This window comes from Haliotis asinina, chromosome 3 (assembly GCF_037392515.1).
Source record: "Haliotis asinina isolate JCU_RB_2024 chromosome 3, JCU_Hal_asi_v2, whole genome shotgun sequence".
NCBI classification, from domain to species: Eukaryota; Metazoa; Mollusca; class Gastropoda; order Lepetellida; family Haliotidae; genus Haliotis; species Haliotis asinina.
In genome coordinates, this window is record NC_090282.1 from 86,791,204 (window position 1) to 86,806,085 (window position 14,882).

The 14,882-nt window shown below is 44.1% G+C and overlaps 1 protein-coding gene across 1 annotated transcript; it reads right to left on the bottom strand.

Annotated features, from left to right (window-relative positions):
* Positions 1–8,613: 8,613 nt before the first annotated feature.
* On the bottom strand, positions 8,614–13,875 carry LOC137278677 (N(4)-(beta-N-acetylglucosaminyl)-L-asparaginase-like). Its single transcript, XM_067811183.1, has 8 exons — positions 13,624–13,875; positions 12,386–12,524; positions 11,796–11,925; positions 11,032–11,116; positions 10,491–10,571; positions 10,034–10,125; positions 9,568–9,672; positions 8,614–8,972 (listed from the first exon to the last, which is right to left on the bottom strand). Exons 1-8 carry the CDS (start codon positions 13,760–13,762, stop codon positions 8,820–8,822), a joined length of 924 nt encoding a protein of 307 aa, XP_067667284.1. The 5' UTR covers positions 13,763–13,875; the 3' UTR covers positions 8,614–8,819.
* Positions 13,876–14,882: the final 1,007 nt, after the last annotated feature.

The following is a 14,882-nucleotide window of genomic DNA, read 5'->3' on the forward strand; positions in this document are numbered from 1 at the left end:
ATGTATCATCTTTAGCAGTAGTCCTTTCTCAGCTCACACGGAAGGATGCCACAACGTAATTTTACGCTCGGTGTCAAGCTTCTTGCCGCATGTGACAACATAATGAGCGAGTTACTTGTATTTAACACCGCTTAAGCCATCACATCACGGCATATTATTGTCACCATTTCATGTGATTAGCGTGACATATAGATGAATTTTCCGACACATGTTCGATGTCGGTTGTAGTAAACGTCAGCCTCTAAGAAGCAGGGTGATGTGGTACCGCCGTTGTCAGCTTGTTATGAGGCCCTGCTATTCACTGTGGAACAGAGTTGTCTGACCCCCATGGTGAGGGAGGGACAGTTCCAAAGGTGCGTGCGTGCGTGCGTGCGTGCATGCGTGTGTTTATATAACACACACTATACATTCCACATGAAGAACATCAAATTGTGTTTTGGAAACGTATCCACTGTTAAAGCAAGGTCATTTTTATCCAGCTTTTGATGGAATCAGTTTTTTGTTTCATTTTGTTGTCGAGATTCTATTTGTACCTGTACTCTTCTACTGTCACTGTAATTCTTGAGATTCGTCCTGATTTCAGACTACGTTAGACTGTCAATTATATCACAATTTATGAGTTCTTTGTTTGTTCAACACACCAATATTGTACATACACATTTGGACACACTGGCCTTGGCTTTGACAAGACGTGAAGTCTGGCCTGGGTACCGACAAGACATGAAGTCTGGCCTGGGTACCGACAAGACATGAAGTCTGGCCTGGGTACCGACAAGACATGAAGTCTGGCCTGGGTACTGACCATACATGATGTCTGGCCTTGGTATTGACAAGACATGATGTCTGGCCTGGGTATTGACAAGACATGAAGTCTGGCCTGGATACTGACAAGACATGATGTCTGGCCTGGGTATTGACAAGACATGAAGTCTGGCTTTGGCATTAACAAGACGTGAAGTCTGGCCTGGGTACTGACAAGACATGAAGTCTGGCTTTGGCATTAACAAGACGTGAAGTCTGGCCTTGGTATTGACAAGACATGATGTCTGGCCTGGGTATTGACAAGACATGAAGTCTGGCCTGGGTATTGACAAGACATGATGTCTGGCCTGGGTACTGACAAGACATGAAGTCTGGCCTGGGTACTGACAAGACATGATGTCTGGCCTTGGTATTGACAAGACGTGAAGTCTGGCCTGGGTACTGACAAGACATGAAGTCTGGCCTGGGTATTGACAAGACATGATGTCTGGCCTGGGTATTGACAAGACATGATGTCTGGCCTGGGTACTGACAAGACATGAAGTCTGGCCTGGGTACTGACAAGACATGATGTCTGGCCTTGGTATTGACAAGACGTGAAGTCTGGCCTGGGTACTGACAAGACATGAAGTCTGGCCTGGGTATTGACAAGACATGATGTCTGGCCTGGGTACTGACAAGACGTGAAGTCTGGCCTGGGTACTGACAAGACATGATGTCTGGCCTGGGTACTGACAAGACATGATGTCTGGCCTGGGTATTGACAAGACATGATGTCTGGCCTGGGTACTGACAAGACATGAAGTCTGGCTTTGGCATTAACAAGACGTGAAGTCTGGCCTGGGTACTGACAAGACATGAAGTCTGGCCTGGGTACTGACAAGACGTGAAGTCTGGCCTGGGTATTGACAAGACATGATGTCTGGCCTGGGTACTGACAAGACGTGAAGTCTGGCCTGGGTATTGAGAAGACATGAAGTCTGGCGTTGGCATTAACAAGACGTGAAGTCTGGCCTGGGTACTGACAAGACATGAAGTCTGACCTGGGTATTGACAAGACATGAAGTCTGGCCTGGGTACCGACAAGACATGAAGTCTGACCTGGGTATTGACAAGACATGATGTCTGGCCTGGGTATTGACAAGACATGAAGTCTGGCGTTGGCATTAACAAGACGTGAAATCTGGCCTTGGTATTGACAAGATGTGAAGTCTGGCCTGGGTATTGACAAGACGTGAAGTCTGGCCTGGGTATTGACAAGACATGATGTCTGGCCTGGGTACTGACAAGACGTGAAGTCTGGCCTGGGTATTGACAAGACATGATGTCTGGCGTTGGCATTAACAAGACATGAAGTCTGGCGTTGGCATTAACAAGACGTGAAGTCTGGCCTTGGTATTGACAAGACGTGAAGTCTGGCCTTGGTATTGACAAGACATGATATCTGGCCTGGATACTGACAAGACGTGAAGTCTGGCCTGGGTATTGACAAGACATGATGTCTGGCCTGGGTATTGACAAGACATGAAGTCTGGCCTGGGTATTGACAAGACATGATGTCTGGCCTGGGTACTGACAAGACATGAAGTCTGGCCTGGGTATTGACAAGACATGATGTCTGGCCTGGGTACTGACAAGACATGAAGTCTGGTTTTGGCATTAACAAGACGTGAAGTCTGGCCTGGGTACTGACAAGACATGAAGTCTGGCTTTGGCATTAACAAGACGTGAAGTCTGGCCTGGGTACTGACAAGACATGATGTCTGGCCTGGGTACTGACAAGACATGAAGTCTGACCTGGGTATTGACAAGACATGAAGTCTGACCTTGGTATTGACAAGACGTGAAGTCTGGCCTGGGTATTGAGAAGACATGAAGTCTGGCATGGGTATTGACAAGACGTGAAGTCTGACATGGGTACTGACAAGACGTGAAGTCTGACCTGGGTACTGACAAGACATGAAGTCTGGCCTGGGTACTGACAAGACGTGAAGTCTGGCCTGGGTATTGACAAGACATGATGTCTGGCCTGGGTACTGACAAGACGTGAAGTCTGGCCTGGGTATTGAGAAGACATGAAGTCTGGCGTTGGCATTAACAAGACGTGAAGTCTGGCCTGGGTACTGACAAGACATGAAGTCTGACCTGGGTATTGACAAGACATGAAGTCTGGCCTGGGTACCGACAAGACATGAAGTCTGACCTGGGTATTGACAAGACATGATGTCTGGCCTGGGTATTGACAAGACATGAAGTCTGGCGTTGGCATTAACAAGACGTGAAATCTGGCCTTGGTATTGACAAGACGTGAAGTCTGGCCTGGGTACTGACAAGACGTGAAGTCTGGCCTGGGTATTGACAAGACATGATGTCTGGCCTGGGTACTGACAAGACGTGAAGTCTGGCCTGGGTATTGACAAGACATGATGTCTGGCGTTGGCATTAACAAGACATGAAGTCTGGCGTTGGCATTAACAAGACGTGAAGTCTGGCCTTGGTATTGACAAGACGTGAAGTCTGGCCTTGGTATTGACAAGACATGATATCTGGCCTGGATACTGACAAGACGTGAAGTCTGGCCTGGGTATTGACAAGACATGATGTCTGGCCTGGGTATTGACAAGACATGATGTCTGGCCTGGGTATTGACAAGACATGATGTCTGGCCTGGGTATTGACAAGACATGAAGTCTGGCCTGGGTATTGACAAGACATGATGTCTGGCCTGGGTACTGACAAGACATGAAGTCTGGCTTTGGCATTAACAAGACGTGAAGTCTGGCCTGGGTACTGACAAGACATGAAGTCTGGCTTTGGCATTAACAAGACGTGAAGTCTGGCCTGGGTACTGACAAGACATGAAGTCTGGCCTGGGTATTGACAAGACATGATGTCTGGCCTGGGTACTGACAAGACATGAAGTCTGACCTGGGTATTGACAAGACATGAAGTCTGACCTGGGTACTGACAAGACATGAAGTCTGACCTGGGTATTGACAAGACATGAAGTCTGACCTTGGTATTGACAAGACGTGAAGTCTGGCCTGGGTATTGAGAAGACATGAAGTCTGGCATGGGTATTGACGAGACATGATGTCTGGCCTGGGTACTGACAAGACATGAAGTCTGACCTGGGAATTGACGAGACGTGAAGTCTGGCCTTGGTATTGACAAGACATGAAGTCTGGCATGGGTATTGAGGTCGACCAGATGACAAACTGACGGAAGCACGTGCAGGAGACCGTTTTCAAGGTTTATCGCGTTTTTCAAGGTCAATATCACAACCATTGCAAAATACTGGTTTCGCCTTTGTAACAGAACGTTTGACAACCCATCGCTGATTTTGACCGACTCCACTTCAGCAAAATATAGACGTATATATAATAACTGTCTTACAAACAGAAGTCGTTTTCTAATAAATTTGATTGAAAGACGCTCTCTTCTACGTCTCAAAACTCGAAATCTGAACAAACTGAACCTACTTTCATCTGTAAATAGCACTTTCTCCCGGTCACGTCGCTTCTACTGACTTACAGTCTGTGTTGACAGTGTATAAGAATCATCGCCGTTCCACGGAATAGTATACCCGCCATACCAAGTCGTCCAAGGACTGTTCGTCTGTGATGGGTTGTCCTAGTGTTGTCGCCAACGTTGGCGTCGACGTCACAAATCTGTTCCCGAGGTGGATCTGCCGAATGTGGCGGTCTGCGACCGGTGACTGTTGGTCTTTCCGACCTTGGATGGTCTTGAGACGGCCATGTTTGCTGGGGGCTGATGGTGGCCTTCAGACACTACACTAACATTAATGCGATTGGTTGCTGCCTATGGCAGAGCGGGACATGTTTATCTTTCTAATGAAACCTTGGTGTCACAACTATGCTGCCTATATGGCCACTCGGTTTTAGCAAACAGTCGACAGTGACCAGTTTCTGCCGTTGTGTCTGCGTGTCTTCCACTGCTACATGTGTGTATACTTTCAGTATTCCTTGTAACGGGGAGAGGACTGAATACTCAGCCTGGCATCCGGTCATGTGCGTAAGTGGATTCTTAGCTCGTTTAATATACTCGAAGAACAACATGGCTGCACTTTCACTTAAATCTGGCTCACTTATGCAGATTAATTTCTGTTATAATTATCACGTGCACAGTAATGCTGGTGCATCCTTCTGCAAAATGATAGAAACCATCAATTTATTTTGGGTGGACACCCATGAGATGGTGCTGTATCGTAGCTCATTCAGTCAACTGCCGTTAGTCGACATGACAGCGGTGCATATTCTGAACTGACAAAACAATCAAGTCTGCGTGTGAGCGCGGTTTAATGTCGTTTTAGCAATATTACAGCAATATAGGTGTACACATGTAAGGAATCACACCTGACTTTGACCGAACACGGTACCAATCTACCTGCCGTGAGGGAGACAGTCAAGTGACGCAAAAAGCATCAACACTGCATACATACAGGTTCGAAATACCTGTGTGCACGAAGACGAGGTAAAAATCTGATCATCAGTTGCCAATGCCGATAGTTTGATCATTGACTTAGTAATTGACTGGGAAGTAGATAGTTGAACCTTCATCGTGTTCCATGTTTAACTGTGACAGTACTGACCATCTTGATTAATGCTTCGAGTTTATCATACTTGGCTTGAACGTCTTCTCATCACTATGTCACAACGCCCGATACCAAGTTCATGACCTAATGCTATTGCCACAATCAATACTGCAAACGCAAAAACTCAACGTGTGTAATTAACTTCTCTCACTGTGCTAGTTCCTCTTTGAACTTGAAGTTTTTGTCGCCATATATGTCACGTTGTTATCAAATAACCTCCGTGGTGCAGAATTGGACTGTCAGAAAGAGTTTGACGGTTCTGACAGATGAATTCACATCCGGTACGACTGATCAGTACATCTGATTGAAACACAACTACAAAAATTCAGTCATCAAACAGGTTTTTGCTAGCTCTGTTCCTCTTAGGTAATAACCTGTTCACGCAAAACGATGACTTTTTAGTTTATTTTTTAAAGACGTGTAGATCAAGAAAGATAATACTGTTCGGATTTACAACTTACTTATTCCGATAGGAGGCACGTATCTATGTCGGCCTTGACAATATTAGCATCACTTGCTTCAAAATGCCTCGCAAAGACGTAGACAACCTAGTTCCCTATCTGTACATACAAAACACATGAGCATACAGATGTCCTCAGCAAAGAAAAGTCAGTCTCGATAGTTGCCGATTCCATTAGATCTAGTACCTTTCACAGTGAAGAGTCCAGTTCATCGGTCAAGCACTAGTCTTCAGTATTATGAAGTCTCACGTGGCTAACTTTCAGCTGCTACACAAGAAATGAGAAAATAAAATATCTTCATGCGTGTTGTTTTATTTTATGTACGCTTCGCTAGCCCGGGATACCTGTTTGTGTTCTCAACACCTCAATATTTAGAACAACAGACTAGCAGAAGTTGCATTTCGGCGTCAGGAGTGCTATAGTACAGTATCAAATGTAGTTTAAGATATAAATCACTTTTCGAGAGCTATAATGTTATGCTACATAATCCACAATGCCACTGAGAATGCGGTCAAATGCAACACCTTCTATTTCAGTCTATGTACACTTAGCCTCAGAATTATTAGTTACACTCCTCTGCTGAGTCTAACAAACCCTAGTAGGAGGTCACGTCCGGTAACCTTAGAACAACCTATGACCGTCCAATCAAACCCGAGACTAAACGGATTTAACCAATCTGGCAACAGCTACTGTTTATGGTTTGGCGGAACTTACCCAGTCACTGACCCTGATCACCCAGTAAACGAAAATCCGCATAATACGCAGATTTATATCGGAGTTGCAATATATAGGCTTAGGGCTTTCTGATCACACGATTACCATTAGCCAATATTTCCGTTAGCTGATACCTTTGAGTATGATAAAAACTCTATTTTCAGCGACTGTTTACTCACTGTTGACAGTGTTCCAACGTGCTCTGTGTGCATTACCCGGCAGCGATCGTAAGGAATGTAGCATTCGGAATCGTTCGGGTACAAACCTTTCCGGGATAAAACTTCTAAATTTATGTGGGAATGTCCACTTTTGCGATTTGGTAATCTGTGTTCTGAATGGTCTCAAAGGTTACAGACCTCTTACAAGGGTTTGTTAAACTCACAGGAGTGTAACGAATAATACGGAGACTAAGCTTACATAGACTGGGTCTGTTTGGGACCACGCCCATCCAGCAATGTACAGACTCACGCACCCTTGCCGGGCCTTGCCCAGTCCTAGGACCCATACGTGCCCAGACAGCCTGGCAGCCACTCGTCCTCACACAGTCAGACGCCCACGCGTACACCAATATTCCACTCATAGATAATCGAGATCAACAACTTGAGACTCGATCTATGCAGTTGAGATATGATGATATGTATCAACCACGGCAGAAAGTCCGATCTCGTTACTGACCTTTCACATCATGGTTTGCTGAAGATCAAGTCTAACTCGGATCTTCAAGGGTGTCAATCCAGAGAAACCATAACGTGCTTTACAGATATAAACGGTCTTAACTGCCATTGAGCTTTTCCCAGGAGCTGGGACATAGCGAGTTAGATGTAAATGGACGCTTTCTATAAAGACAAGTCATTTATCTGCTAAATGGTCTGTGCTGAATATGTTCTTTGAATTTCCTTCAGATACCGCCAAGTTAAATACACATCAGTGGGAGGCGGTCGACAGGAATACGAGAAATGCGTCAGTTAAAAAGCCTGTAGCGACATGCTACACGCCTTTACTTGCGTGGCTTGAACGTCGAATCAAGCTAGCCCAGACGTTTGATTGTTAGGGTTGGTGTAATGGTGTGGGTGACGTTTAACGACCATCTCTACCACAAATTACACCAAAACAGTTGCGGCTTAAATCAAACGTAATTGATCGTTAAAAGAGCTGCGATTTTAATGCCCTGCTTTCATCGTCCTTGGGTGCATTACTAACAGGTTCCTGCTTAATTGAACGTTTCATTCTGACGGGCTAACTAAATTTCGATTTTACCATTGCTCCTTGCCTCTCATGCCAAACATAATATGAGCTTTTGAAGGCTACACCATCTTATTCATATCTGTGTGGATGTATTTTGTAGGAGTGCTAGTGGGTTTGAAACATATGGCGCCAAAACCGTTATCAGTCAGCTATCCATGTCATCATGAATCAAGATGATTGCGGGATTCCAACCGAGGATCACTGGATCCTGCCACGATCTTGGGACACAAATATAAAATTTCGGTCTCAGTCTCGTGGGAGAACATTCATCCATGTGATCGGTTCCCAGTTTTCACGTTGGAGGCTGACGACTTGAACTGTTGTTTTCTTCACATTCATGTCAGAATACATCAATGAAACACAACATATTAGACAATCGTGTTAATGCTTCTGGCCATACACCTCCTGCCACTTCAGTGTGGAACAGGCATGGGCATAATTTTAATATATGTAACTGCCACTTTCATATTCATGGATTGTCAGGCTATGTCAGGCCTACACAATCTGGTATGTCATCCCCAAGGGCTGGCGTGGTGTCTATAGGTGTACCTCAGTGGTAGTTGAGGTGTGTTTGGAGGAACAGGAAGCACCCTTGGTGCAGTTTAACGCAAGTGCATTATGATTTACTGTCCTTTCATGCTGGAAGAGACTTTTAAACCTCTGTGACAGAGGACTGTAATGCTCGTAAAGTCTGCAAGGTCACATGCTCACTTCTGGCTGAGAGTGACTGCAGTCCTGGTTCCATGTGCATGTTTCATCAGTTGCTGTCTGCAAGGTATCAAGGGTCACATCAGCAATGACTACTGACAAACAACGGAAAGCTAAGGGTGACATGTTACTCCAGGCCAGGTCGTAGCAAAAGGCTTAACATTGTATTGAAATGAACATCATACTGATTATGATTATTTGGTAATGACGTTTCACATGAATTTTAAACTGACTATTCTCCAATAGATTTGACTAAAATGTTTTAAGCCACGCGCGTCATATGGATGTAGAAGCAAAGCTGGCAACCAGGAGCATCACACGTTGGTTAAGAGTTGATCACATGACTGCACCCTCGTCTCTACCCCATGATCTCCACCTGTGTACACGGTATAGGGGAAACCCTCATACGTGACACCGGTCTTGGGGTCAGTGTAGCTCGGAACAGAGGTCGCAGCGCCAACGTTGCCCTGCAACATCATTAAACGAGTGACTATGAGTTACCGCGCCCTTAATAATATTACAGCAACATTAGGGCGGGGGGCACCAGAAACTGGTTTCAAACATGGTACCTATACAGGAAATTCCTTGGAGGAGCGAGCGCTTTCACTTACAGGATACCCTATCACGTAATGGCATCAGTAAGAGGGAATTATTTAGCCTCATTATATTATACTGGTCCGTCCAAATATATTACTTTCATATCCACACCTAACCTTCATCAGTGGTCCTATTACCTTCATATTTGCAAAGCCTCCTTCAATAGTGGCTGTATTACCCTCATGTTTACAGTACTACCTTCAATAGTGGCTGTATTACCCTCATGTTCACAGTACTACCTTCAATAGTGACTGTATTACCCTCATGTTTACAGTACTACCTTCAATAGTGGCTGTATTACCCTCATGTTCACAGTACTACCTTCAATAGTGACTGTATTACCCTTATGTTTACAGTACTACCTTCAATAGTGACTGTATTACTCTCATGTTTACAGTACTACCTTCAGTAGTGGCTGTATTACCTTCATAATCAAAACATTGCCGTCAATCAGTGCTTTCGTACCTTCATATCCACAGCAATCAAGGCGAACTCAAACATTCTCTTCTTGCCTAGTCTTCGTTGGATGTCTTTTATCACCTGGTCACATGCTACCTGGGCGCTGCTTCCCTAGCGGAATGATGGTAACTTTAAGCAATGGATGATGAGCAGAAACAATGAGATGCAAGGAAAGTCATAAACAAAAAAACAAAAATGCAGGCCTTATGGAATAATCGTTGATACGGATAGTAGAATAAAAGTACAGATTCTAGTACTTTTTTGGCTGAGTCTAACCCGCTCAGCCACCGTGACTTCAGGCACCGCGAAAATGAAAGTCGGACAACTGATAGTCCAGACTGCGGGCTTTGTGTTCTCCCCTGATAAGCATTAATCAACGTCTGCAATGTCTCTTGCAGTATCAACAATGTGGTTGTGGGTCATCTGGTCCAATATACGTAACGTTCACCACAACCCAATCAGTACCTCTCACCTGTTTCATGAGGTACACTGTGTGGAAACTTGGGCAGTACTTGAGAATCTGGTCCCCATCGCCGGAACAGCAGGCGGCACCGCCTTGGTTGTCTGGAATGAGTGGGTGATCCAGTGAGTGACTATCATTCAGTAGGACCTGCTTCACTCGGGATAAGCCTTAAGAGAGTATTGCACGAGAATCCTGTCTCACTCGCTGACCACAAGAATTCCCTCATCGCTTAATTCGCCATAACAGTTGCGTACCTGTGATCCAAGCAACCCAATGTTCGATAGCATGAGGCCTATTCCGTCAGGGCATGAAGACAACCAATACGCCATGTACATGTTACACACTACATCTTGATACTTGATAATAATGGGTAGGCACGGGGATCATTGTTATACCTCAGCTTCATCACAATATACATGTATATTGGGGAGCCCGGAGTGGGGGTGGGGGTGGGGGTAGGTCTCACCTGCATAAAGACCGCACCCCGGAAGAGCGCTGTCACCGACCCTGCCAGCACACTTGTTGCGTTTCCCGCTTGTTGTGACACCTACAAAAAGCAGCACAACGTTTCATCCCGTATAGATTTGATTTAAGATATCAAACAGTTTGAATACTGTGACGACATACTACAAGAATACAAAACATCCGATTACTTTATTAGGGCAGAAAGATTTAAGATTGTTACTGAATTACTGAACACAGCAATTAATTGTTGAGACTGGAACAAAGCTGAAGTCGTCTTTTCTAAGATACCAGTACCATCGATTAATTTAGCTTAATTTGAAAGATGAACTGCATCAACAGATCAAACGTGCACGAGTTTGTTCGGGCAGCATCAAGTATACAGAGGACTTGAGTGGTAACCATCCGTTTAAGAATGAAGGACTAGGTAGTTTGATGAGACAGGGCAGCTGAGAACTTCCTGATTTGTTCCCAGATGCCAGAAATGTACTGCTATGAAAGCCAGCTCACTGGGTAGTGTTGCTGGGAATAGCCGGGAGGAGTACCTGCACAGATGTTTCCATTGGATAAGGCTATGACACCCAGCGTATCGCTGCCCTGACCATCACCACCAGGCGGGGAGACGGGAGTCTGGAAGCATAGGAGAGAGTGGGTGAGTTTGGTTTAGTGCAGCAACGAGGGTGACTGAACCATGATTGTGTTATTGAGTGGTTCAGTTTGGTTTTAGGCTGCTTGGAACTGAATGACCTCAGATCCAAGTGCTTACTTGAACATAAGATGGCAGAATCAAGGCAAGGCTAGGAACTACCACACTGCATGACGAATTTAGTCGCCTGAAGCAAACAGCCTGTCTCATCCTGGTGTGTATTTTAAGGGGGCCATACAGAACAATGAAGCCTAATGGGTAGGGGTATTTATGACGCTCATATAGTCCATTCTTTTCATATATATATCATAATGGAATGTCGAACATCTTTCCAAGCCATAGTTATTTATTTCAGCACCAGTTGTATCGTCTTTTTTCTTGGAAAATCGTGTGTCAACTATGACCTTAGTATGCTGGTATCATACAAGTCAGGTCATACAGGTGCTTCTACTTTACAGATAATAGCAATGTCGCGATATCAAAACCTTATTGTCATGGCCGGGAATTGTGCTCCATGGGATTGACATGAACTACGGCAGCCGTGACCATTGTTACTGGTAAGAAACGGTAGTCGGATTGGGAATAAGAATTGCCATAGCCAACTCTGGAACCACTCAGTAATCCTCGCCAAAAGGGTTAATGAAAGGTGAGGATAATACAAACTGCCTGTATTAGTTGGGCTTCTATGTCGTGGCCTCTCTGGACAGCAAACGCCGTCGTTCCACCTCCCGTCAACATGCTGTGTTCGGAGTAGTTCATGACGTCCGTGGCAACTGAGATAGCTTTGGACACGCTGTAGAAGATGGTGGGAATGTTGAAAGAATGCACCTGTTCAAAGTTTACTGCGAACAAATTTCGTTACTAAGTCCAAGGTGTATTATTCAATGAGTAAACACGATATATGTTGTATGGATATATAACGCCCCAAATGCAGGTGAGATATGACGTAGATATTGCAAAGCGTCGTTAAGTTATAGAACTCTACCAGTCATGTCCTTGGTCAAAACAAGCAAAACAAACTGTTGCTTCGACGACACTTTGGTAAGATATTTGTTTGTCTTGGCTGGCAGGTCACGTTACAAATGAATTACGTAATATATGCAAACAGGTCTTTCCCTTCTCGAATTACAAATTTGTACATTACGTATTTCGCTACAACGTTTGTAAGCTACAGTTACCCTTCCCCAACACAGAGTGACAGGTACCTACTATGAGCATGGACTGGGAGAGTTTAACATGATGCGTGTGTTTACCCCTGCAGGCCGGTGACGGCGCCGAAATCCAAGTTGCATCCGTCCATGATGGCAGCGTCTTGCTCCAGGTAACCGTCCTTGTTCCGTGGTCCACCCCGTCCAACAAAATAGTCCCCGTAACCGGCATCCTCTTCAACCACTTCGATAAAGTACACACATCATCAAAGCTTTCAATGCATCAAATACAAGACTATTTATTCAACTGGAACCACTATCAAGGTCGGTTTCACATTAGTAGTAGTAGTAGTAGTAGTAGTAGTAGTAGTAGTAGTAGTAGTAGTAGTAGTAGTATCAACATCAGCAGTAGTAATGGTAGAATCGACAGTAGTAATAGAAGCAGAAGTAGTAACAGTAGCAGCAGTAGAAGTAAAGTAATAGCAGCAATTTAGTAAACAATGAAGAGCTATGTAAACGTCTTGTCAGAAATGTGGATGTTTTATGGGCGCTTCTGTCAATATGAATTACACTACAAATTATACATATAAAATATAACGAGCGTTCAAATTTCGACTTACATATTTTCTACACATTTATGACATGCACATCGTTACAGAGCTAAAGGTCATTATTCAAGCAACTGGGTTTTTACTCCCGTGTGTGTTTATGTATGAGTAACTGCATTTGCAAGGAGTAACTAGCATTTTGTACACTCCCACTAGTTAAAAGAATTGAGTACCTTTACACAGACTTTCTTATCCTCATTGGCTCTTAACTCCTCTAAATATATAAATATAAATGCATTTCCACAGACTAAACGTTCTTAGTAATTGTCATACTGCCAAACATTTGTCAACCATTTCTAAATACTCACATGGCAACCATATGATTATTAGAGTAAACCCCGGACTGTAGCTACGACTCCAGTTGTATCACACGTAACTACTCGTGTCATTACGGCAAGCCGGATGGCGTCTTCTTGTAGGTCACGAAAAGAGACGAGTAGCAGAGTTTGTGCGCCATGACGAATCATGTGCAAGCCAGTTTAGTTAATTGAGTAATGTGCGCAAGGTATTATAGACCTTTTCGGTTTCACGTGATGCTGACGCATTTTTGTACTCCCAGATTTTTATTGAATAAATGTACTATTTGGTTTAGTAAAATACGCAAATACACGCCTTATCTGCAGTTCTGTCGTTAACTATAACGGTATCAACGGTGTGCAAGGTAGTGCCAATAATAACGAGCAAGAAATCGCTTATAACCGCGAGCACAGATTGCAGAAGCATGTATAAAATCACCGTTTATTCCGCATTTCACTGCATCAACGCAACTGCCATCTCCGGTCGCGAGCTTGTTGCCAGCAATGAGCACCGGTTTACTACTGAAAGCCCATGTTCCAACAACTATTGGTTTGCTCATTGTGACACCAAACAGCATAAACCAGAGGAAGGTTTATAATATAAATAATCACATATGGTTATGACTTCATGCAGGAAGTTCGTCAAACGAAGCTCCCTCATTACTTGCCCTTGATTTGTCGCATGTATACTAGTTTCATACAACACCTTACAACCCTGTCGAAAAAGAGGTATCGTTTGGTTGAAAGCTTCGCACTTTGTTCTGTGTATGACACATGTACATTGTGAGTTCTAAAACTTTAGGGCTTGTAATTAATATATGCATAAAATGCAATCTATAGGAACCCCATTTTTTCATGGAATTTGCGGAAGATATGTTTGTCGCATTATTTTTCTTTCAAAATGCCTAAGTTTACATCTTGTGATCAGTTTATCAACAGTAAGTGTACAATATGGGATCACAGTCTGTATATACTTAATTTCAAACTTTTTTTCAGGTCCGCGAGTCTTCTCTGGTGGTTTGTCAAAAGTAGCTATAGCTGTCGGAGTGGGTTGCCCGTCTGGGGAAGAGACGAGATCGCCGAGCAGATCTACAGAAGTGCAGTGTTCCCGAAGCCATCTCTTAAATGGCCAGCTGATGTTTAAAGAGTCCAGTCGGCTCGTGATGTTATCAAATACTGTCCCCTCAAATGTATTCTTATTAAATGGGTTATACTTTCATCTATAAATAGTCATTTATCTCACATGAAAAGGTGAAGGCAGGTTTCGTATGTGTGTCTTTGTGTCAGTGTGTCTCCGTGTCTGGGTGGTAAAACAACTAGATGGTTATTGATAGTTTTGTACATCTGAGTGCAGTTAACGTCAGAATGCACAAATGTGCATGCACATATATTACATCACACATGCCACTAACTCGGCCTGAAGGGATATCAACACTGCCGGAAGTCATGTCTCCAGGAGACATGTCATGTCAACTCTGGATCTATATCACCTGTCTCCCTGTAAAAACAATGGTGGCACTCAGCCGTGTCTAATCTCTGCATTCACTTGTGATCGGTCTAATGTGAGTCTTCATCCATTGATAATTTCCTGCAATTAACAATATATCACGTGAGACTGTGCATATTGTTCTGCATACTGGCTTTCACGGATCAGATAACTCTTCGGGACAATTAGAACCTGTGGTGCGTTGGTGAGTG